Source organism: Phoenix dactylifera, chromosome 12 (assembly GCF_051530095.1).
Source record: "Phoenix dactylifera cultivar Ajwa chromosome 12, Ajwa_hap1_PhDact_Kaust_v1.1, whole genome shotgun sequence".
Classification (NCBI taxonomy): Eukaryota; Viridiplantae; Streptophyta; class Magnoliopsida; order Arecales; family Arecaceae; genus Phoenix; species Phoenix dactylifera.
In genome coordinates this window covers 7,325,881-7,351,792 of record NC_143201.1, presented here as the reverse complement: position 1 = coordinate 7,351,792, position 25,912 = coordinate 7,325,881, and the positions used below count along the sequence as shown (strand labels likewise).

Sequence of the window (25,912 nt, the reverse complement as noted above, 5' to 3'; positions counted from 1 at the left end):
GCACTATAATGGGCTCAAAGATGCTACTGAGAATGATTGAGCCGCCAGTGGCTGAATAGTAACTGAGCTTGCCCCGCCAGTGGCTGAATAGTAACTGAGCCTGCCCCGCCAGTGGCTGAATAGTAATTGGGCCTGCCCCGCCAGTGGCTGAATAGTAACTGAGCTTGCCCCGCCAGTGGTTGAATAGTAACTGAGCCTGCCCCGCCAGTGGCTGAATAGTAACTGAGCTGGCCCCGCCAGTGGTCGAGTCTGACTTCGCAGTAGCATCCGAGAGAATGGACCAACGGCATGCCGGGGGCACGGTTTCATATGCATATATTATGAAAATTTTGTGATTTGCACTACTACCTTGTTTAAATTGCATACATATTATGCCATGATGATTATTAGATAAACATGCATGTCAGCTTCTCAAACCCTGATTTACATGTTTAGCCTACTGGTTGATCCAGTAGGATTATGCAGGATTACTTACTGAGCTGTGTAGCTCACATCTGTTTATGCTTCGTTTTCTTTCAGATCCTCATCAATGATCGCCACCAGATATGTTTTTATTTTGTTACAGAGCTTCGTATTTTTGGAGAAGCTTATATACTTTTGTACATTTGAATAGCATAGAAGTTCTGTATTTTTGGTTTCAAACTTGAAGGTTGTACTGCAAAACTTTTAATATATATATATATAAGTTTGAATGCTTTTGGCTACCTGTTACCCCTGTATGAGGCTGCGTGCTACTATGGGCGATAGTCGGCAATAGCACGGCCGTGTCACGGATCCGGGTCCGGGGCGTGACACATATTGTGAGACTCCACTTCTTGGGGCCTCAACTCTTCAGCTTTCCACCCACCACAAAAGGTAATTGCATCAATGTGTTTAGATCCATATTAATAAAAGATGGATAAAAAAAAACATCTCTCTGAGGCATTTCTCTTCATGGTTAGCCCTCATATTTCTGCTATTTGTTACAAAGCAACCGACTCCATGTATAAATCAGATAGTAGTCAAGAAAATCGAACCACAGTTTTCACAATTTAATGAAAGCCTCTCCTATCTAGCAATTAAACAAAACCACCCTGACGCACAATGTTTTGAGTAATTTAACTACACATGGAAGGAGAACAAGCATCAAGCTTAGGTACAAGGCTGCGCCATGCATCTGCAATCTCATTAGCAAGTTTCGCCTGCCCCCTAGCAAATTCATGGAAGGCAAGCCCCAGATCTGCAGTCTTTTGTTCCTGGAACCGCATCATTTCTTCACTCATCAACTTGACAATTGTCTCGAATCTTCTAGTTGCCTCCTCACTCTCTGCCTTCAACTGCATTGTACCCATAAGAACAATCAGCCAAAAGGGGATGCATGTTTCAATCATAATGGGGCAACAGCATGAAAAATGTGCTAACCTCTTTGTATTCAATTTCTGCTTCCACAGCCTTCTCAGATCGCATAAGCATCAGTTTATCACTGCAATAACCAAACGACAGTGATGAACAATCTTTTTATTTTAAGAAAAAACATCGAATTCATTTCCAAGTATAGAAGTTTGAAGCGGAAATTAACATATCTGTGACAACACAGGCCTATTAATTGTGGCTCTGTGTGTGTCTTTGTGTGTGTGTGTGTGTGTGTGTGTGTGTGTTGTATTCTCTTTATGGGGCAGAGATATGAACTCTCATTGTTTGGGGAATGACATTTATGTTTACAAGAGGAAGTTCCGTCATGCAAGTGCATACCCAATGAACCATATTAAGGACATTAAGGTAGAAAACAGAATGCAGAAGAATGGGTAATAAAATCTTGAATCATACAGATTAATTTCCTTTAACTTTGTTGTCTCAGCCAACTCGCATTGCTGTCTGAAAGCATTGGCTCTATCTGTCATAGTGGCCTGTTTACAAACATGAGCAAAAGGATTAGCAAGCATGCTGATCTAGAGAGGACAATTAAAGCCTCCATTCAATGACGGAAGGCCAGGAGTGATGGATTTTCCCCCCAGATTTTGCAACATTTTGCAGAAAGTTACATGTTTTAGTTATCGTTCTAATACAGGATTTAAATGCCCAAATAGGAATCATATTTCAAGATGTCCAGTTAGCAGAAACTGAATCAAACCAACCTTGATAGACTGCACTGCACGAACATAGTCCTTCAAAGGTTCTTCAAAATTCATTAAAAGATTGTGAGCCTGCATCACAAGCCAGTTTCTATCATTATATAAAACATATCAAGAAAAGACACTCATGGTACCTGTAAGACAACTTATGGAAAACAACCTCCTTCTGTAGCTTGATTGATAACAGCTCTGATTTCGATCCAAGATCAGAGAACACCTTCCCAAGAGAATCTCCTTCACAAGCACCCAAAAGCTTGATTGCCTTTCCAAAGTCTGCCAATGACTGTCCCAGCTCTAATAAAATGATGCCCAAAATCACAATCAGTTTAGCTCAGCCTGACAAAGAATCAAATAAAGAAAGCATTTCTGTCTTCCCTAAATTTTTGGCATTAATTAATATGTTTAAACTGACCACTGATTTACTTGTGACCCAGTCCAACTAGTTGCACTTCACAAGGGCTTCTTCCATATTAGAGTTTGCTACTCATTGCAACCAAAATAGAAGGGGAACCAGCAGCTCAGCATTGATTACCTTCCATTATTAGCTCTAATCTGCCCTATGGAGCATCGGCCAACCTCCACAAACCCACTCCCCCCCCCCCCCCTTCCCCCACCGCAAATCGAAAAAACAGAGAGAGAAGAACACTACCCGTAAAATCTCCACTATCCATTGTGCATGGAGTCCTTGATGCCTCACCCCATCCTTGGTCATGACCAACCACCATGTGCCCCCACCTCTCTTCCCTCCTTCACCCCAAATCCAGAAATCTGGTATAGACTAAGACAAGGTGTTTGCTGGAGCGATAAGACAAAAACTCAGCATGTATGTGTGTGTGTGTGAGTATGTGTGCGCATAAGTGAGAGGGAGAGGGATGCGCCAGCCTAAAGAGTAAAGATGGCTGCTGGATGAGTTTAGTCCAGAAGCGCACATGACCTGGAGAGAGAGAGAGAGAGAGAGGCTGAATAAGAAAAATAGGGTTGGAATGGCTGTTGAAATAGTGCATGCATGACCTGGATATGCGAGAGAAGAAAGAACAAACCCACCCAAGTTATCTATGTTGCGATATCACTGTGATTTGACCCTTGTGCTCGATATCTTGTACCCATTCTTTCAATGATAATTACAGCATACACTTACCAGTACCAGGGGTGACTTCATGATGGGATTTTACTAGTAACTACTATAAAAGATGTATATTTACCATTGGACAGGATTGAATGGACAGCTTCTTTTAAAAAGGAAGCAAAACTCAACGAGAAATTGATGGGAAAAGAAACAAAATATAGTGTATAACAAATATAATGTTACATCTACTACCTCTGTGTCTTTTCACTAGACGATAAGCCTGCTTCTGTGCCTCTGCTAGGTGGTCCTCAAGCTCAAATATATAATGTTTCAGTTTCTCATATTCAGGATTAGACTCTTCCACAGGCTTCTCCTTTCCAAGAACAACATCACTAACCATTGACTGTACATCCTACAGTAAGCAAATATTTATGTCATTATGTGCCTCTCATAGTCAAGAGAAATAGCTAAAATTATCTCTTTAAAGAAAAAAATGTATGAAAAACAACTTCATGAAACAGTTGAGACAAAGAAAATTGTCAGTGAACAATATACCAACAATACTTTAGGTCGTATCAGTGCTTACATTATTTTGAATTAATGGTGCATATTAACTTTAATTGCATGGCCAGGGCTTTTACAATAAATTTCTGGAATAAAGCATCAATGAGACTGTTTTTGACTACACTGACAAGGAGGCTACATGTGGAAACAGAAGTGCCTTTTCACATTTATCTCAAAAACCACCTCAGGTACACAAGTGACTATCTTTTCAACTTATGTAAGTCTTGAGCAAAGATACCTTAAATATTTGCATCAAATCCGTAGGCTTCTTCTTGAAAATACCAGTCTCTTGAGACCTTGCTCTCTCCATTGTCTGCAGCAGTATCATGATAATCTCAAATCAAAATCGGTAAGTTAATTCTTCAAAAATTATGGGATCCTGACTAATCAGAAGAAGCAATGATGCTTATGCATTTTCAGCAAGCAGAAGTAGGCATATCTGGTTACATTAAACATGATGTATGTCAAAGAAAATTCTAAAATATATAATATTTATTTAATATGTTTTTCTAACAACAGTGATCATCTAAATATAATTAGATCAGAAAGGACCAAGAGGAGTAAGAACCCTCTGGAGATGTATGTTAGCAGCATATGTGATCTGAGTCAAAAGATAAATATACAAAGAGTCAGCATTATATAAGGTGAATGAATCAGACGCTCAGATCCCACAGCCAAAAATCTGCAGTGAGAGACTCAACACCTGATACATGCATGAGTTTTAAAAGTACAGGAGGTTGGGGCATGCCACTTGAATGGGGGTATTATCAGGCAGTGCCACGCATTGTTAGTAATGATAGACCAATACCTCATCCACTCTTTGAAAATAGTGTTTTTCAAAGTAAGCCTCAAAGTAAGTCACAAATAGCAAATATTGACAGGGAAACATATAATTCGTAATTGTGAATTTGTAATGTCCCTCTACGGAGCAGGTTTGAGTGCTAGAAAAGAAGATCCAAGCTATTTACAGAAGTGCAAAAAATGGATCGGATATGATCATACTAATATTATAGATGGCCTTGGATAAGATCTCACCAGGCAACACACAATGTTTATGAAAATGGAATATGGACTGTCAGATGTTCTTATAAATAAATAAATTAATTAACACCTATCTTCAGAAATGCAAATATATAGATAATTGATGGGTCCACATAAAGATACTACCTCTTCGTCCTCCTGTAAAAAGGTCCTCAAATCCTCACTTTGCTTAAGTTGAGGGTGAGAAGCTATTCGATTTATGAATATGTCCAATGCCTGACGTCTCATCTCAATAAACTCGGCACTGAAGCGGAATTTCTCTGAGTATTTCGTAGAAAAAAATGCTTCAAATCAGTAATTAAGATGAAGTTTTAACAATATAAGTAAATAAACCAATTGTTTATTCTGCACAAGCAAATAAAATGATCCATAAAGTCAAAACCACACAGAAGGACCCAGCTTATAGATAATGAAGCCATATATGTGCATTGTCCATCATATATATCATGTCCTGTGAGAAGCAATAACTTAAAAAAGGCCTTTATGTATTACCTACAGCACTCTTCTCTGGAAGAGGAGGAATAAAAATCCCTTTGTACTTCTCAGCAAGCCTATCATGCAACCACACAAAGTCACTGTAACGGCGAATGACAATTTTCTCTGGCCCTTGATATTCAGGTAAATTTGTCTGATTATAAACAAGTGAAAAGATTAGAATGGCAAATGAGCATAAAGGGTTCTGCTCTATGCTTAGGTGCAAGATGTGACTGGTAATATTGGAAAGAGGGAAAACCTCTGAATAATGCTATTACATATATGCAAGCAGTAGAACTCTTTATGAGACTGATACATTGATAAAAGGAAACTGTTAAATCAACAGTTTTCCAGGTGAAAATAGTGAAGAACACAATCTTGCAGTTTGAAGTGTTGCAACTGAGAATTTTATGTTATTTGCCTCTTACTGCTACATCCATTTTTTTTCCAACTTGCAACCAAAAGGCAAGCGAAGAGAGGTAAGAATCTGTAGTGCAAGTCAAGAAAGGTGCCAATATACGGAACCTACTTATTTCAGGTCAAAATTGAGGTATGGCAGCTATCTATTGCCACAAAATAATAAATAGATATCTAAAAAATATATAAGAAGATAACTTCAACAACCCTTAGTTTCAGACAAAACTCAGAGACTGCTCATGATCATTGCCCCATAATGTAGATTATATTGCACAGTGCATACAAATTACTGTCCTTATAGGCACGATCCAGTTTCCCCTATGTTTCTAGAACAGCAGAAGTTATGGGAAATATTAAAATGTTTTGCAATAAGCCATGCCACCATCTGAGACTGTTGTTCATGTTCATGTAACTCCAGAAGAGATACTCTGATTAAACAATAACAAAACCATGGGTCCAGAAATCATTCTTGGATCTAAGATGTAAAACTTAGGGACCGTGATTTTGTTTGAGTAAAAAAACTCAAAAACAAATCATAAATCAACTAATATTTTTTTTTTTTTTGGGGGGGGGGGGGGGGAATCTTGGCAACAATTTTATGGCAAGAGTATATAACAAGAACAGAATATTATTGTTGGAATTTTGAAAATTTGATTATATATACCCTCTGAAATATGTTTTTGCATGTATAACCTCATAAAATTATGACTTGTTTGTATATCTTTGTAAATTGCTTTTGCAGCTTTGCCCCTACTCCTTAGTTGTTGTTTATAAATGTTAGATAAGCGATTGCTTAGATGCAAAAGGCCTAAAAATAGCCTTCTAAAATAGCACAAATGCCCTTGCAAACTTCACAATTGCCGAACTCAGAGAAATGCAGCGGCACTATTGCAGGCTGGATTTTGTTTCAGTCCAGTCAAACAGTAGTTAGCCCGACATTGCTGAACAGACATTGTCAATAGGGTATAACTACAAGAAAAGCAATTTGCAGAGGTATAAACTAAATTATATGTTTAGTGACAATATAAAAGCAATAAAATCATAATCTGGAGGGAATATAGGCACACAAAGAAACTTCTTTTAGTTTTTCCAAAATATGTAATTGCACATAGGTGAGGAATGGAACTAACTAATTGGTGATATACCTAATCAAGAATAAATAAAAGCTCTCTTTTGAGAATAGTTAGTGAAGTCATCTCATCTCAGAAATAAAGCAATTGATGGATATGACAAGTAGTTTTTTTTCCTTTTTTTTTTGCATGCACAAGTTTAGCTCATTTTAAAGCACCACAAGACAGTGAACAATATCAAAGCCCAAGACCACAAAATCCAAAAGGTACAAGGATGATCCTTAGCATTATGTAATTTTTTTTTTCACAATGAAACAACGACTGACTAGAAGAACACCAAAACAAATTGAAGAACAACAAGAAAAGAAATTAAAGAAAAAACATATACACAAGAAATTAAGAAACTTGTTTACTTGATTTCATATTTTAAAAGATCTGACATCTCTTAGAGGGCCAGTGATCAAAATAGGGTAAGTGGTGTTTCGTCATGCTATCTGAACAGCCAAATTAAAGAATATAGATTGCAGGAAAGAAAAAGGCATGATGAAAAAGATTCCTAGTGAAGCTTCAAGGTAATTTACATGAGCTAAAATAGTTGATTCCCTCAGCTAAAACTTAAGAAATTGCTTCAAATCAATATACAAGTCAATGGGAGAAAAGCATCTCAGGGAAAGCAAACTTTCCTTTGAAATATCTCCAAATCACTTCACAAAATTCAATATCATCCAAGGTCTCCAGATTTGTATGGTCGCCAGATCAGCATCAACCAATAAAGAGTGATAAACAAAGAAATCCTTCTCGCTTTTGAGGGTTGATAGGTCAATCTTGAGCCATTTATATTAAAATGTGATGATTCAACACATCCAAATTTTATGGTCCAGGTCAAAATGGCCTAAAACAATTGGGATCTCAGTTTTGAATCAAAACCAATTAGGACCATAAGACTTGGATCTGTATTATGAATTATACAGTCCTTTGGATCATAACATCGAGCATATTAGATCTTGTTGAATTTTATTCTGTACATTTATTTGACCATATGGCTTTTAATATTACTTGCCATTAACAAGTCCTGAGCAGTAAAATTAGCAAGCCCATTATATGGCGCTTATTTCCATATTTGTACAGTAATATGTTAAAACCTTATCCTTGTGTACCTACAAGAATAATTGAAACAATAGGTAGTATATGAATACTTTGAATAACTGGAGATGGTGTTTGTTTTCATCAGAAATTCTCTATAGGCTTATAATGGTGGAAACTATACTCCTAATATATACGGCATTTTATTATCCGCCAATATACATCAAAGACCAGCCGATTGATAGTCTAATCCAATCCAACCCTAGTCCCGGCAATGTTGCTCTAAGCCACTAAGAATGGTTTCAACCCAAGTCTCATAAATGATAAATTTCCTTATAAGGGCATGTTTGGCAACATCTTGTTGGATTCAGCGGGATAGGCGGAGAGAGAGTGAGGGAGCAGGAGAAAGGAAGGGAAGATCACAAGGGTTCATGGCTTGATCCTGACAGGATTGAAGATAGACGTCCGAAGATCCCTTTTTTTTAATATAGCATGGATCAGGCCCACACCACCTGCCCTCTCCTTCTCCCACTCCAACTCCCTCCCACTCTCCTCTCTTGTGTTTTCTTCCCCATCGATCTTGCCAAACCTAACATGATGTTGCCAAACATCCTATAAGTGAGATAGGAACCCATACATTGGATTTCCGTCTAATTTTATATCTTGCAAGTGTATGGTAATATTGGGTTTTCCTTTGGACTCCAATTTCCAAGTAAACTTTCATGCACTGATAAACTAATTTGATGGTCATTACCATTAAACAAGCGTCACAATCTCACTGATCAAACCTTTTTTAGTTAGCATCAAGATATTGATCCTATTGTTATTTATGGACTTGGTTACAACTCTCTGTTGTTCCCCCCTCCTCTCATGCCTATCATTGTATCATCTCGACATCATTTCTAGTATCCAATATGCAACCACTTAGCTGAATCAAAAGAATCCATAAAAAATTAAGCATTCAATAGGATAAAGGTTCATTTCGAAGACATGATCCAAATAACTTTTCTTCCTACTTGTAGCAAGGGCATAAGTAGTACATTTAGTTGCATGCTGATTTGCCACACCAGCTTTCGTGGGACTAGAGAACTTTGTATATGCACGAACCAAGCGCCCTAAAGCATTTTCCACAAAAGAAAACCACCCCTCTAAAAGTCACTCCACAATCTTGAGACATCACTAAGCCTGAGAAGTCAGCTGTCACAGCATAAAAGACTAGATTAAGCATCATATTCCTTCTCAATAAACATCAGCTTGAGACAACTTTTGCTAGTCAATATTCATTATTCTGAGAATTGCTGGCTGTAAAACCACCTTTCTCCATTAATAAACCCTTTTCTAAATTAAATAAACGATCATGCCAAACACACTCACAGAGTCATACTCATGTTTCCAAAGAAATCTCCTAAAATAAGTTATACTTAATAACAATGAAGAAAAAACTATAGTTGGCACAGAAAAGACAAAATGACTGGTAATCTGTAACTCAGTACAAGCACTGGTAATCTGTAACTCAATACAAACAAGGAAACAACAATGCTCTCAGAAGCGTGACAATCTAGCCTCACAACCAGGAGAACACATTAGACCTGAGGATACCTATCTGCTGCAGCTTTCCCAATTTGCCTGGTATAACTGTTTATTAGATGATGAAAATTTTCTACGCGACAACAATTCAGTTCTGGTTGTAGGTACATTCAACTCCTGGAAGCACCTACTAGTGACCTAATGAGACAAATTGAAGACATCTATACTCACAGATATTGAACGAGATGCAGATGAAAGAGCAGGGGACGATGACAGGAAAAATGAATCGAGTGAGTAATTTACTCAATGTAAAGCCAATCTAAATGGTATAAGACAATGCTCCGCATGCTGCAAAGCAAGAAAGTGAATAACAAACCATACAAATAACCATTTGGCCTTTAAGGCTTGAAGTTTTCAATACATCAAAAAGAGCCAGTAACCATGAGCATCGAGATATCAAATACATCTAATCAGCTTCGGATACCAATATTAGCCATTTGTATACCAAAAATATTACCAGCTCTAAAACAATTGCATGGTTAGTCTTTGCATCGTATGCCAAATTTATAATCTACATGACCCTAAGGTTCTAATTCATCGAAAAATAAATTTCTATCACTCAAATGAGATTATCAAAAATTAAGCAAAAAGATGAAAACTGAATTTTTGATTTGATTTAAAGACCATTCAACGGAAAAGATAACCAAAAACATCACGAGGAAAAAAATAGGAATTTCCAATGGAAGGAAAATATTCAACCTAAACTTATTAAATCATTCATGTAAATTCGTAAAACCCCTATCCCGGATCACGAATCTACGAGGACGACGACCAAGAGAGATCGAAATCTTGGGGAATTACCTTGGTGATGACCCGGTAGGAGATGTAGGCCTGGACGCCATTGCCCAATTTGACGGGGTCGGTGACGGTGACGGAGAGGAACAGCGGGGCCGACGGAGATCTAGGGCTCTGGGACGAAGAACCCGGCGGACTCCCCTGCTGCCAGAAAAAAAAAATAATAATTAAAAAAAACCGAATTCCAGTTAAGACCTCGAATCCTAGACGCCGGCAAGAGCGAAGTAGGGGGTATTTCTTGTTATTACCGGCGAGATCATGGCCTTTTTCCTCTTTTCCCAGCGGCGAGGTGGTGGAGGAGGGGAGGGGAGGTGGACTTCGCGAAAACGAAAAAATAAGCAGCAGCTTTGGGCCGTGCGTGACGAATTAGTCCACTGGATCTCTAGGACCGGGAAAGTCGTGAGATTTTGCCACGTCGCTCTTGATAGGAGTTGGGAAGTCCATCATCCAACGTCTGATTAGAGAGCTCAATATCCGATGGTCCTGATTGATGGAACTTTAAAGGAGGATTCCTCTCCCCTTGCTGCTGGGAATGATATTCCTCTCCCCTTAATGTTAACCAAAGTGTCATTTTAGTTTGGTCAAGCAATAGAGAAGTACCTAGTATCTCCTTGAAGATCATTTAAGGATAGTTAATGCCCATCAAGAATGTCGCCACAATCTCAATGATGGTCATAATTGTACGACTAAAACAGTTATCATGCGTGATGTGAAAAGTTGTTACCGTGTAGTTATTGAGCGTCGTAGTGAACCGTAGTGAACCGTTATCGTATATTTTTTGCATGTTCCGTTAATCTTGGTAATAGATACCAACCCCATCTTTATATAGGGGGATCAGAGGACCTTCAAGTAAGTTATTCTTTTTAATTTACTACCTCTAGAAATTCTCTCTTGCTCTCTCCAACTCACTATTTTTTTAGAGTTCGACTAACTTGAGCATCGGAGGGTCCTTCGCTGGAAAAACTCCAATAAGAGGATTTTATTTTCAGGTTAGTTTAGCATCTTGGGAGATTGGTCAGCTACATCACCAACATCCCTCTTGCCAGCATCCAACATTCCATTCTTCAACCCAAATTATTTTAGCTCGAAGCAAAACCGACCTTATCTTTACCTCGGTTTCCTACCAACCTCAACCTTTACCTCAGACTCTAGCAGCAACAGAGAAGTCTTCATATTTCGATCTTGTAGGTAATGAAATTGTTTGTTTCGCAATGTGCAAGCTAAACTACTCTTAGCATGGCAATTTTTTTCACTCTTAGTTAGCATGTTCACTTCCAACAATCTTGATTGCTGAAATAATGTTCATCTATATATTTTCTATTTTGATAAACTAATTAAATGCATTACACATGTCAAATAGTAATATAATTTTATACAAACATTATCAACTACAACAAATTATATTCCTATCTTTATCCCTCGAAGGTTACCCTTGTGATACAATGACCCTCCCATCTTTAAAAATTTTTGAAGTGAACCTCTAAATCATATTCTAATATCAAAGTGGCCCTTTTATCCATCCAGTAGAAGACTTATGTGACCAGAATGTGAAACTCAAGTGGCCAAAATGCGAGTCTTAAAATATTTTGAAATTTCCATTGTATCCTTATCCATGCTTAATTGAAGAGGAAAAAAAGAAAAAGAATCTAAATCTCGTATTCCGACCTAACCCCCTCCAACGTCTCCAACTAACTCTTACCCTTGTATTCCTCTCTGGAGACTTTGATTTTCCTATCTCCTCCTTCGGCAACCCACATATCCATAATAATCATCATTGTCACTACTAGCACCTTCACCATCAACACCACCACCACCACCACCTTCACTACCCCACCTCCTTTGTTGTGATCTCTTCTTGATCTAAACAAATTCTCTTTTTGTCTTCATCCCTTTTAGGTCCTCGATTCATTTAGTTATTGTTGAGAGCCTTTGAGCTATTTGTTATGCCTGATGGTATTAGTATGTCTTGTTCTTCAAATTTACTGTTTAGAATAAAACATAGTGTCTTGTCCTTTGAGTCAATGGACCAATTGCAAGCTATATATCTCGATTCACACCAGAACCTTTAATGATAATTTTTGAAGTGGATTACGTCTATTGACATCAATGTGATAGCAACCTTGAGTATCAGTGCTAGGTCATCATACTAGGTCACCACCTTGGGGGAGGAGAAACTCCTTGTAGTCACCATACACTTAGCAGCTTTACAAGTATGATGCCTAACCTCATCATTAGTTATGAACATTTTTTGAGCACTTATATCTAATCCTTCCTATGGTAAATATCTCAAGCACTTAGATAATTTTGCTAAGTGCTCATGGATTCTTTTCTATCTTTAATGATGATGGATGAAAGTGATCATAAGGAGAAAAAAATTCCATGAAATAATTTTTACATTTGCATGCAAATGGCTTTTAAGGTATCCCTATTTTAACAGAAGCTCTAGGAGGCATCGTTGTGCAGGAAAGTAAGAAGCTACTAGAATCAATGACGTGGACGACAGAGATAGGGCGAGTTTTTTGAAAAGCCAATGGATAGAGTCTACAGTCGTTGGTGATCTTGAGTCTATTGTCAAGGTGAATAAGAAGGCTATAGAGGGCTAATGTAGCAAAGGTGATGGAGGTTTTGTAATTGGTGACCCAAACATTGATGCGAAAAGTTGGGGAGGCATACTAGACAATGACCCAAGTGGCATCATCATCATAGGCCAACTTGAAGGTCTAGTCGACTGCTTCTTTAAGCAGAGGTTGAGGTGGTACAAGTAATAGGAGTATGAGGAGTCTATCAACAATTGTGAGATGGACAAAAGTAGGCAAGGATCAATGGTGGTGGCTAAATTGGGAGTTACGATGGCTGAGCAAGGAGTAGTGAAAGATGGAGGTATGGGTTTGTCGAAAAAAGCCTAGGCTAAGATGGAGGTATTGTTTGTTGTAGAGTTGGTCTTGCATACTGTCTAAGATGACGGACATGCTAGAGAACTTATTGGCACAAGACAGATCGCAAAGGGTAAATGTGTGTGTGAGCATGCTACCACCATCTGAACACTCAGAAAGATGATGATAAAAAAAAGGATATGAGAGTAGCATGGGTCCGGATGTCTTGACTTCGAAGAATTTTTGCCACTGTCCCACCATCATTCGAAGAAGATGGATAGGGATAGGGGTATAGCCTGGGCTACGATAGTAAAGATCTAAGTTAACAGTACTCCTAGAAAAGCTAATGGTAAACTAAGATAAGATAAAGATGCATTAATTTGGATTATTAAAAGATCCTCATTGAGTACAATTCTACTTATTTATACTATATAATAATAATTACCCATTTTGATGGTTACTACCTACTTCTGGCATCCACTTTTGATGGTTTTCATAATTAATATTAGTTATCCTTCCACTACTTCATGTTCATCATCACTATCTCTTTGCATCAATTGTCAGACTGATAATCATATCTTATAGATCTTGGCTTATCCAACATGCTTGTATTGGTCGTCTCTCTCTTTTTGGTCTATACGACAATCTTCGGTACTTAAGGATATCTTGGAGACTAATTCATTCACTTTGGTCTATTTTTTCTATCGGCCTTCTGAGTGAATGCATACATCTTGGTATAAAGCTCTAGGATCCCTATTTGACTGTTATTCAAAATTGCCATATATACGGTGGTCCTTAGATGTTAAAATATGGTGTAGATAATGCCTCCCATATCCTATTAGCCATCGATCAGATAGATAATAGGATGAATCAGACACTGCATCTGCTACCATAACTATGACTTTTAGGAATCTGAAATACCTCATGCTTTTTGAGATTCCTATGCTTTTATTATAACTCCTATCGATATGGTGCCCTTTCTCTTTTAAGGATTATCTACATGGCTTAATGAGATAGCTCACGCCTAAAGTAGACCATTTCCCAAAGCATCGTAATCAATTAAAATCTTTTTAGAGCATGATGTCGTATGGCGCTGGAACCTTTTCAAAGAGTCTAAGGGGTACATTTTCCATTGCCACTTCCATCAGCTCCTGTTCCCTTTGTCTTCCTCAAGTTTTCTTCTCTGCAACAAGATGAGCTAAGATCCTTCCTCCTTTCATACTCTTGCCCATGAGAAGTGAGAAAAACTAGAACACTCCAGAATGTTGCAATCAGTAGCTCCTCAAGTATTAATCCAAAAACCCTCTGGCCTTTATCTTTTAGGTCCTATTTTTTGATTTCGAATTCCTCCATCTATTTCTTCTATTTTTTCGCATCATCGAAAGGAAACATTTTTTTATGAAACCTCAATCTGGAAAAACCCCAATCATCATCAGCCATAGCCTCTCTGGTGTGACTTTTGGAATCAATGGTTTGATTGTGTCTCCCAGCAGAAAGCATCTATTTGAGAAAAAAATGGTATCTTTAACATCTTGGCCTTTTCTCATTCTCCTTTTGGAGCCAACCAACCATTGCTTCTTATTGTTTTATGTTTTTGGTTTGGTTCAGCCAACATTTTTCATTTCAACCATGGCATGACCAGCCTGAGTCTTTCGAATTTAGGTATTCTTTTCAACCTTAGATCAATTGGTGGGCCCTTTAATGATAGTACTCCTATCAATATTTCCAATGACGATTTCGGCCTACCTCTAAAAAAATATTATTGCAGGATTATTGCCATCACATTGGGTCAATCTCACACCAAGAGTATGTTGCTTTTTTCCTAGTTTGGATCTACATATACCTTCTTTTTTTCTCAATCGGTCTAAATGGTCAAAGCACACATTCAGTTGGCTGCAACCTTGCTAAAGACCATCCCATTATCTTGGGTTCTTTAGTGCTAACCTATTTTTTTCCAAAACCTTACAAAAATTACCCTCGAGCATTAGGGATATAGAGGTCCTCTTTGGATGCTCCAAATTTGGCTATATGCCTATTTCCTAAAATTGTATCCATCCATACCTGATGAGACAAATACTATTCCTTTTGGTCATCAATATGTTCACTTGGAGACCCAGTCCTTTTATTCTCAAAATATTTTCGATTCTTTTATCAGGGTTCTGCTCAATTATTGATACGTGAGTCAACAATAAATGCTCTGCTGAGCATTAATCCCTAGTTCAATCTAGTCCAGAGCATCCCCTATCTGCCCCTATATTCTCTGAACACCTCACTTGTTGATTGGCTTCTCATTACTGAGCCATATCAAATTGGATTATCATACTTCCCTTATGAAAAGTTGTATCTAGACTATCACTTTATCTCCTTTGATCTTCGACCTAGCATAATGAGAGAATTTTTAGGTTTGTGGGATGCTCATATAGCCAACATTCGAAAGAGCATGCCACCACCATTCTGAGGCACATGGATATAGGCTCTCTTGATTCAAAACCTGATATGTACTTTAGTTCATAATTGATTGATGGCAAGTCCCAAGCACCTGCAGGTGAGATTCCAGCTTCGATTAAGGACAAAGGTATGTGTACCCTTCCAACCAAATTAAATTACTCTATTTAGTGATACATCTATAATTATTTTTGACCGATCCTTATTCTTATAGCTCCAACTCCTCTAGTTCGGCCAGTATCAAAGATGGAGGTCCTTACTCGAAGAGTATAAAGATAGTGGTTCACAAGCCCAAGCCTCAAAAAAAAATCACATAAGAAATTTATCTATGAACTTATCTTTACCATGTCAAGCAAGACCAGAATAGGAATAGGTTTTCCCATGGCACTTCATGGTCAAGGTGAAGGAAAGAATTCATCTAGAAAGGGACAAATTTACTGGCAAGGGCATTATGAGAAATTCACTCCATCTAACTAATAAAAATCTCATCCCACTAAACCTCCTTCGAGTACCCAAGCAGCAACTGCAACATCACAGCACAGCCACATTCAACCCCTCTGCAGGCCATGAAGCTCTCCACCTCCCTTCCATCAAGGGGGAAGACTTGTAGCCAGCTCCTATTCTCGTTTTATATGGGGCCTTTGCTTCCTCTACATTCAGGCAAGGAGCCCCCCCTCCCCTCTGCAGGCCAGGAAACTCTCCACCTCCCTTCCATCAAGGGGGAAGACTCGTAGCCAGCTCCTATTCCCGTTTTATATAGGGCCTTTGCTTCCTTTTGGTCATGCAAGGTTATTCCCTCTCCTCCGCCCCCCTCCCCCTCTCCTCTACAGGCTAGGAAACTCTGCACCTCCTTTCCATCAAGGGGGAAGACTTGTAGCCAGCTACTGTTCCCGTTTTATAGGGGGCCTTTGCTTCCTTTTGGTCAGGCAAGGTTATTCCCTCTCCTCCTCCCCTCCCCTCTGCAGGCCAGGAAACTCTCCACCTCCCTTCCATCAAGGGGGAAGACTCGTAGCCAGCTCCTGTTCCCGTTTTATATGGGGCCTTTGCTTCCTTTTGGTCAGGCAAGGAGCCTCCCTCTCCTCCTCTTTCTCCTCTGCAGGCCAGAAAACTCTCCATCTCTCTTCCATCAAGGGGGAGCTTTCTTTCTTTTTTACAGATCAATTCAGTCAAAAAAAAAAAACAAGAACGCGATGGAGAGCAGAGAGTACATGCCTGAATCTTTGAGGCTTCTCGGATCTCCATCGAAAGTGGCCGTCGAATGCCTTCAGACTCCTTTTGTGCTCGTTGGAAAGGAGAGCAGAGAGATCGGAGCAAAGATAGGAAGAGGTAACGACTCAAGATAAAAAATGGTTGAGGGGTATTTTGGTCTATATTTTTAACTTAGGATCACTGTCATGGGGTGATCTTGGATTTCCGACCTCAAGGATGGGTATCCCATCACCGGGTTGGGGGGTGATTTGAGGAGTGGAGGTGATTTAGGATCACCGCCATGTAGGATCACCGTGGTGCAACCAAACGTGGTGATCTCATCATCTCCACCCCTATCACCCTTGATTCTGGGCCGATCACCCCATACCAAACGCCCCCCACAATGGCAAGTAGGGCTACACTTTCTAAGTCCACTATGATGTTAGACATTGTCGAAGACTTAGAAGAAGAATTATTCAATTTGTTGCTAATCCGATGGACTTACTAGAGGTCGAACCTTCAGGAGATCTAGCTACCTCGACCAAGTTAACTCCTTTTTCTTAGTCTCCACATCCCATCCAGCCTCAAGTACTGAAACAACCTTTGGTCCTCATAACTAATGTAGCTAGCACTCCTTAGCTTGATGAATCTGAACCTCTTATTACCCCATCTCTATCCATATGTTCGAGAGCACCATGATCTAGCTCTTCGACTACCAGCAATGAGGTATTACTTAATTTCCTTTAGTTACTGACCTTAATCTTTCTCCCAGGGTCTCAATAGTCTTTCTATTTTCCAATCTATGGCTAGTGCTAGAGCTAGGTTATTAGCCCAAGCAACTAATGCTAGAATCAATCACTCATCAGTTGACATGTTGCAGCAGTGAGGATGGCTTAGAAGTTGCTACAACACATTCTCACCACATCGATCAATAAACTAGTTTCTCCAGAGAGTATGACTGAACTTTCAGATGCAAATGCAATCTCAACCCTTCAGCATTCGACCTTCCTCTTGGTAACTCAAGCTGATGATCTTTGTCATAGGTTGGCTAACCTTTTTGATATTCATTATTTATTTGCCAACTTGACTGAGAAAGTAGATGCCATAACCGCCCACATTGATGGCTAGAAATCAATATTTCTTTCTTTGAAGAAGAAATTAAGCCTGCCCTAGATGCATATGCATCGGTCCAAGATAAACTACGCACATGGAAGGATCAACTTGTATCTCTTAGGGCACAATTGACCAATGTTTGCATAGAGATACCACTCCTGAAAGAAGAATCAGCAGAGTTAGAGCACAGGAACAAAAAAAATATTGGTCTTGGATGCAATCCGAGAACAACTAAAAATTAGAGATACAACTCCTGAAAGAAGAACAGGTAGTGTTAGAGCACAACAACAAGAAAACATTTAGTTTTGGATGCAATCCGAGAACAACTAAAAGCCTGCAAATCTCAACTTTCAGATCTCTTTGACAAGATGGTTGCCTCTGAGATAATGTCCTAGGCTCTCTAGAAGAAGTGGGAGAGACTTATAAAAATTATAAGAGATCTTTAGATCAAAATAGAGTATTATTATTTTTATTGGTCTCTTGCCCGAAACTTAGTGGAATGTCCTTTTATAATATAATATATATAATATACTTATTCTTTCTACTTTTAGACTGAATTATTACTTCTTCAATCTTCCAGTAGCTTTTTGTGTTGCACTAAGATTCATATAGGAGTGCAAATGGGTCGGGTCAGACCGGGTCACAAGTAACCTTGACCTAATACGGTTCTTGTTTAGATCCTAATATTGGAACCAGGCCCAATCCAATAGAGGATCGGGTTGGGTCGGGTTGGATCCATTGCTAAAATTTGGGTCGGGTTGGATCCATTGCTAAAATTTCTGATCTAACGGGCCATTCGGGTCGGGTCGGGTCTACATATAATTCAGTCCCAACCCAAAAAATTTGGATTTGGGTTGGGTCCGGTTCAGATCCAGTTTGGATCAAAACATTGGAAGCCACTGCAAAAATTATAAAATAGAAAAATAAACAAAATAAAATAGAATAAACAAATCATCACAGTCCAAATCATTTTTTTTTTAGAACCTATAGCTCTGATGTTCTGTATGTCCTAGTTCTTCAAGCGTTGACTATACAATGTTGGCATGGAAAGTTGGTAGTTCAAACTCGGGAGACTAGCGATATTCCAAGCTTAATAGAACAAACTCAACTAGTTGCCCTCCTCTCAAATTTCAGGCCACGGACCACCATAAATGTAGTCTTAGAGGGATCAAACTCTATTATGGCAGAGTTAGAACACCTCTCCTAGTTTTCTCTTTGGAAAGCCAATATTATCCAACAAAGTGAAGATGTTCCTTAAAGATAAACCCATTCCTGCCGTATCCAATTATTGTATGCAACTATTCCAAAACTAGCTACATTTGAACCTATTTATTGTACATTTTTTAAACTATTAATCTGCAATGTATTAATGGGTTCTATTCTTGATAAAATTCGGGCAGGGACAAAAGCAAAATGATATAGTTGCGCACATCTATTCATTGCTCATACCTCACGACTCTTTGGTGCAAGTGGCGGCGGAATGATATCACATTGAGATTGTTAACATACAGCAATAAGTTATTAACAACCAAACTTCAAATGCATTGGGTCAGGTTTGAATTTAGTAAACTCAGACCCAACCCAAAAAATATAACGAGTCCAATTTTAGAACCCAACCCGGCCTTATGGGTCCTCCAAAATGGATCGGGTCGGGTCTAAGCAGGGCGGATCAGGTTGGGTCATGGGTCAATCCTGCCCATTTGCAGCCTTAGATCTATGCCACCCATAATCTACATAGGATCTTTGATCATTCGAATGACCAGACTCCAAATCTTGTAGGATCTCTATGCGTAACTAAAATAATAATGCCCCATGATATAAAACTTTAATGTGCACGATATCCGTGCAAGGAGTAGCTTCACCCTTTGACGTGGTTGCCCTCTAGTCCTTTTGACCACAAGGCCACCACATTGCCACCCACCTATAAAGAGATGGCTGATATTCTTATTGAAGAGTGTACCATGGTCCGACGTCACATTTTATATATGATTTTCTTGTTTTGGCTAAAGATCACTGAGAACATCATATAGTTTTCAGCCGCATTTCCTTGACTAGCTAAATTAAGTCATCAGGTATAATGATCACAACATTTAGCTCCAAAGACTGATAGGTTGATTCACCTTCTTTGATTTTCTAATCAGTTGGGATGACCACAATCTGTGTAATAGCATCCTGTGGTTTGGGGGCTCAAATCTTTTACAATGAAATCAAGCTTTTTCCCTTGTTTTGTTATTATCTTCAGAGTTACCCTACTACGTGCTGCCAATGACTTCACTGCAGTTGTCGCTCGGCATGAAAACATCTCCAGCAGGTTGTGCCTACATTTCTCCAGATAATACAGAAATTGCATAACCACTTTCTCAAGAAGATCTACTCATAAATGAGTCAACATTCTTCAATTAGCATTCATCATTTCCTCAACCGTATCATAGTAGCTACACTGTGTTCTATTAGATGTGCCACAAAACTTTTTTGCCATGGAGTTGCTTTTGTGCACCATCTAAGGTGCCGAGCATACCAGAAAATTTATTGGCACAAGTTAGATGACAAAGAATAGCTATCTACACGGCCGCGTCATCGACGTTCGAGTTGCTAAAAAGATGGTGATCGAATGAAGAATATATAGTAGCATAGATCCAGATGCCATGACATTAAAGGACTTTCACCACCATCATACCATTATTTAAAAGAGATGGATAAGGATAGAGGTGTGTAGCCTAGGCTATAATAGTAGAGATTTAAGAAAGCTAATGGTAAACTAAGATAAGATAAATATGCATTGACCTAAATTATCAAAAAGTTCTGACAATATATAATTTCACTTATTTATAATATATAATAATAACTGCATACTCTGATTGTTATTATCTACATCTGGCATCCATTTCTGACAATTCTGATAACCAACGCCATTTATCCTTTCATTAATCCATGTTTGTCAGCATAATTGTTCTGCACCAATTGTCAAACTAATAATTACATTTTATCAATCTTGGCATATCCAAGATGTTTGCATTGGTCATCTCTATTTATTCGGCATATAATATAATCTCCAGCAATTAGAGATATCTTGGAGGCTAATTGGTCGCTTCGGTCTTTTTCTTCTATCGCTTATCTGGACGGATGCATACATCTTAGCATAAAGCTCTACGTTTCTATTTGATTCTCCTATAAAATTGCTGATGGTCGTTGGAGGTTAATATGAGGTGCGAAAAGCTATGATTTTTCTTTTTGTCTCTCCATCAGAGAAAATTGATACATCTTGGCTGCCGGATCAGGGACACACGTAGATGTGTTATTTTTCTATGTTATTTTTGCATGTCACTCTAACATTACCTAGGGAGAGTGCCATTTTGAGTCATATGTTTCACTTGAGTATTTTGTTTGAAAATTGGGGATTCTCCCCCGTTGTGACTTGGATTGGAGAAGATTTATTTTTCAATCATTAGTGGTTTACGATTGACACGATGGTGTGCTTTGATGGAGAAGATCTCGCACCGATTCACGAGCTCTCTTCAAATGCGAATTAAAGAGGGTAACCTCACAATCAGCTATCACATCAAGCCCATATGGCAAGACTGCACGTCACCGAATTCACGCTAAATTATGCGCGTGTTATTAACTTATTATCGGTTGGATGGATTCGGTGGAGTGCTTCCCCCTCTGAGCCACGTCATCCAGCCCACTGCCTAATTGAGGTCGGGCTGGCAGAAACCAGTGGTCGAGATCTTTTATTAAAGAAACGAACGGCAGATCTAGATATTCCGCATATGTTTTTATGAGGACTCTTCCCTGAATACTCTCGTTCCCCTGCTTAACCCCAATTTAATACTTCACTCGGTCACTCCTCCCTCACTCTCGCCGGAGACGCCAACCGGTCCCGATGGAGAGCTTCCGCCACCAGCGGTCCCCCGGCTCCGAGCGGTTTCTCGGCCTCTTCACCCCGCCCGACTCCAACGGCTCCGCTGGCGTCGAGCTCCATGAGGACGAGGTCTTCTGGACCGCCTCCGACCACCCCGACCCGGCCCGCACCCCCCGCACCGCGAACCCTAACCCTAATCCTAGCCACGGCCTCCTCTCCTCCTCCTCCTCTAGAGCCGCCCTCCGCCGCCCGCTGGACCGGAGCTTCGGCATCCTTGCTGCCCTGCCGGAGGAGGACAAGAATCCGTCCCTGGCGACCGGGGGCCCGCCGTTCCTCCAGCGGACACCGTCGCTCTCCTCCTCCTCCTCCTCCTCCTCCGCCTCCTCTTCGTCCGCCGCCCGGATGATCCCGGCGATCCCCAAGCCCAAGACTGAGTACTCTCTCTCCGTTCCGGCCGGGAAGATCCGCCACCAGTCGGCGCCGGTCAATGTCCCGGTGGTCCCCCGAAGGCTGAGGAAGGCCGTCGACGAGCTCGAGGGAGGCGGAGGCAACGAGGACGGGGACGACGATGAGTTGCTTCCGCCTCACGAGATCGTAGCCAGGAGGGGTTCGCCGACGACGACCTTCTCGGTGCTTGAAGGGGCCGGGAGGACGCTCAAGGGGAGGGATCTGCGCCAGGTTCGCAATGCTGTGTGGAGGAAAACTGGTTTTCTTGATTGATACTTGGAACTGTTTTCTTGTGTTGATGATATTTTGGGTCTTCTGGATTTGGATGGGATTTATGATTTTGGAAAGAAAAAAGAATAGAGGAGAATTTTTTGGTTGTTCAATGGAAATAAATGGGTGTTGCCTTTCTTAGTTAGCATTTTATTCTCTAACTCCGTATTATAATTAAGCTTTTTTTGGAAAAAAATATGGGTTGTTTGACGAAAAATTTTGGAGTTTTAGTAGACCAACAAAAACAATTCTGTAGATTAGATGGTGGTAGATTTAAATCTCAAGTTGTTTTGCGAGTAAGAAGCTTGTACAGTTCTTTTCGAATTCCTGCTTCTTTTGTGAAAAATGCTATGGTTGAGGTAAGTGAACGAAATGTTTCTGCAGATTGATAACTAGAGTGATTCATTTATGCAACACCTGTCTCATAGAGTTTGGTGATACAAATTTAGGTGAATGGATTTGATTTGGATTGGGGTTAAAAACCAATCATATTTCATACTTGTTTTTGTTACTTTATATTATTGTTTTAAGCTGAGTTTACCACTTGTATGACTAAATTCATGAACAGACTCAGTTTATAGACCAGTTCTTGGTTTGATTCTTTCCGCTAGACTCTTATATAAGTGTGTAAGCTACTCTCATAGCTACAGAATCTTGTATCACTTCCAACTTTTAATCTGTACTGCTTATTCAAAGTGGATGTGATCCACAGAATACTTGGAAATCTGCAAAAGATAGTCAAAGAACTAACTTTTTTTTCGATGTTTTCTGAACCTCTTAATCAAACCTTGAATATTTGCACCCAGCGCTTAGATATGGTTACTGATTTGGCACCTGGAGAAGGATTTATGTTATGCGAAGAAATAATAGATATCGGAAGGAAACGGCATGTAGTCATCTATGTTCATCAGATACGTACCAGAGTCCATGTAACACAAAAGCATATTACTGGACCAAATTAGATCCTTGAGATATGTCAAGTAATATGGGTGGATAATTTAGCTTTAAATTCTCTGGTATATTAGCATCAGAAATTTCATCTGTGCCAAGTCTGCAATGCTTTATGAAAACAGGTTTTCTTGATTGATACCTAGAACTTGGTTTTCTATGAAATTTTGGATCCTTTGATTGTGGATGAGATGTATATTTTTGAAAGGAAATGAGAAAAGATAATGCTTGGTTTTTGAATGGAAGTAAATGTGTGATTGTCCTTCACTTTCTGTCCGCATTTTGTTTGCTTCGTATTGATATTTGTTTTGATTAGGTGTTTTTTGGCATCATTTGATTTTTTTTTAATAGACTTTTTGTTTGTTTGCTGGGAAACTTTGGAAATTATGATTAGGACCAACAACAACTATTCTGCAAATCAGATTGTAGTAGATTTGAATCTTTAGTTCTCATTTTGCAAGTAAAGCTTGTTGAACTGTTTCCAAACTTCCAAGTTTTATGAAATCAGACCATGGTTGAGGTGGATGAACAAAAGTGTCTCCATGAGTTGGTAATTTAAATGCTCCATTTGTGCAAGTTCTGACCTGTAATAACATTTGAAAATAATTCAAGAGAGTGATGTGATCTGGATAGGGCTTAGAGACCAATTTTATTTCATTCATTTCTTACTTTCCTTTTTGTTTTTTAAACTCAGTTTACCACTAGCATGACTTCATGCATGAAGTGGCTTAGTTCTAAGACAAAGTTTTGGTTCCTTCTACATAGGTTCTTTATATGACATGAAGGCTAGCTTCTTAGCTATATAATTTTGAATTCGTCCCCACTCCATGATATGTAGTCCTTATCCAAAGCGAATATGATTTATAAAGAACATCAGTAAAGTGTAAAAGAGTTGAATAACATTACTGTATGCTATGTTGCCTGAACTCTATAATTTAGACTTAAGTATTTGCACGCAGCACTTAGACGTCATTATTGATTTGACATTTGGCAATAAATCTTTATGAAGTATTCTTAGATGCTAAAACGTGTGCATAATTGGACAGCCACTTGAGTACCACACACATACCAAGTCTGCGTATCATAGATGCAGGTTAGAGGTTAGAGGACCAACTTAGCTCCTTGATATTAAGTAATAAGAGTTTACACTTAATCATGAAAATAGAAGATAAGTTACCCCTTAATGGTAGAATTTTTCATTTTGGAAACCTTAACATACTCTAGCCTCTCTCAGTCGGTAGGAAACTAGGAATCCTTTTCTGGTTCTAGAATGCAGTGATATGGTCTGTTCACCCTTTCTGATATGGTTTCTTGAAATTAAAAATCTAATATTTTGATCCAAGATGTAGTGTGATTAGTTGGCGGTTTAACTACTACTTTTTATTGCAAGATGAAGAGCAAACCGAAGGGAATAATTAGCAAGGTGCCTTGTTGTATCTAACATCTAATGTTGATGTATCTTCAACCAATAGACAATTAGAAGCTAGGAAAATTGGATCACTGAACTTCTGTTTATGTGAAAATTAAGAAGAGTAGAAATCATAGGTTTTATTAATCTGAGATTCTTGGCATTTCTGTTCTAAATATATTTGGAAAGAAAACCTAAAGTAATTATTTTCAGTGATTCATGAATATGGTGATTCTTAGATACTTGTTATGACTCTATTTGAGATCTTTATTGCTTCTTCTAAACTGAAACTCAACAAACTATCCTCATCCCATCAAGTATAAATGTTGGATTTATGGATCATGTAGTGCCATTTTTTGTTCGAGGTCAGGTTCTACAGTGTGCAAAGGGTTACTAAATATTAATTTATCACTTCCTTGATTATCTCGTCTAACCTCCAACCAGGATTTGAGCCGTTCCACTCTCCCCTTTTCACTATCATCAAGATTGCATTTGATGAATGTTGTCAAGAGTTGAACTGCTCATTCTAGACAAAGTTATTGAATGCTCAAGGTGTGTTGAGGTGCCTAGATCTCCCAAAGACTAGTTGTGAAGTGCAAAGCAAATTGCATGTCCTGGTGAAATAAGGTGAAATACACATGCACGCGCCCATGCATATACATATAATGAATTCATCATGTTAATATATTTGTTAATAAAATTGCACAATCAAGCCAAACATGCATAAAGACACATAAAAACACCTAGATAACTTGAACTACACTCATAAACAGTCTCACAAATGTATGCATAATCATCACAGTGAAGAGTGCATGCGCATAACACATCTGCAGTCAGGCATTCATATGCAACACATAAAAATCATGAAAGCATGCATCTTTTATGGCATGCCTAAGGTATATTGTTTTAATGCTTTGATGAAGTTGCCCTCTCTTGAGGCTAGGGATGCCATTAACTAGATTCAAAGATACCTATCAAATTGAATATAGTAAAAGATAGTAAAGTACGAGGATTCTCCAAGAAAAGATAAAATAATGCAGAAAAGTGTAGAACCTTACTTGAGGTTTATTTTGTATATATATATATGTATATAATACTGATTCAATTTTTCGTATTTGTCAGAAGTCCAATAAGGTTGCAAAGGTGCATT

The 25,912-nt window shown here is 38.9% G+C and overlaps 2 protein-coding genes across 3 annotated transcripts; one reads left to right on the top strand and one right to left on the bottom strand.

The window, feature by feature from the left end:
- Positions 1-899: 899 nt before the first annotated feature.
- On the bottom strand, positions 900-10,611 carry SNX1 (sorting nexin 1). 2 transcript variants are annotated; one of them, XM_008807879.6, is made up of 11 exons: positions 10,457-10,611; positions 10,215-10,352; positions 5,275-5,410; positions 4,909-5,042; positions 3,980-4,054; positions 3,430-3,589; positions 2,272-2,405; positions 2,115-2,183; positions 1,807-1,886; positions 1,402-1,462; positions 900-1,316 (listed from the first exon to the last, which is right to left on the bottom strand). In XM_008807879.6, the coding sequence occupies exons 1-11, from the start codon at positions 10,466-10,468 to the stop codon at positions 1,098-1,100; spliced, it is 1,218 nt and encodes a 405-aa protein (XP_008806101.1). In that variant the 5' UTR covers positions 10,469-10,611; the 3' UTR covers positions 900-1,097. The 2 variants fall into 2 exon arrangements, with proteins under 2 accessions (XP_008806101.1, XP_008806102.1); XM_008807880.6 differs by having other exon boundaries at positions 10,215-10,349; positions 10,457-10,567.
- An 11,008-nt stretch (positions 10,612-21,619) lies between these two features.
- On the top strand, positions 21,620-22,519 carry LOC103718881 (protein S40-7-like). Its single transcript, XM_088708271.2, has one exon. The coding sequence runs from the start codon at positions 21,711-21,713 to the stop codon at positions 22,407-22,409; it is 699 nt and encodes a 232-aa protein (XP_088564397.1). The 5' UTR covers positions 21,620-21,710; the 3' UTR covers positions 22,410-22,519.
- The last annotated feature ends 3,393 nt before the right edge of the window (positions 22,520-25,912 follow it).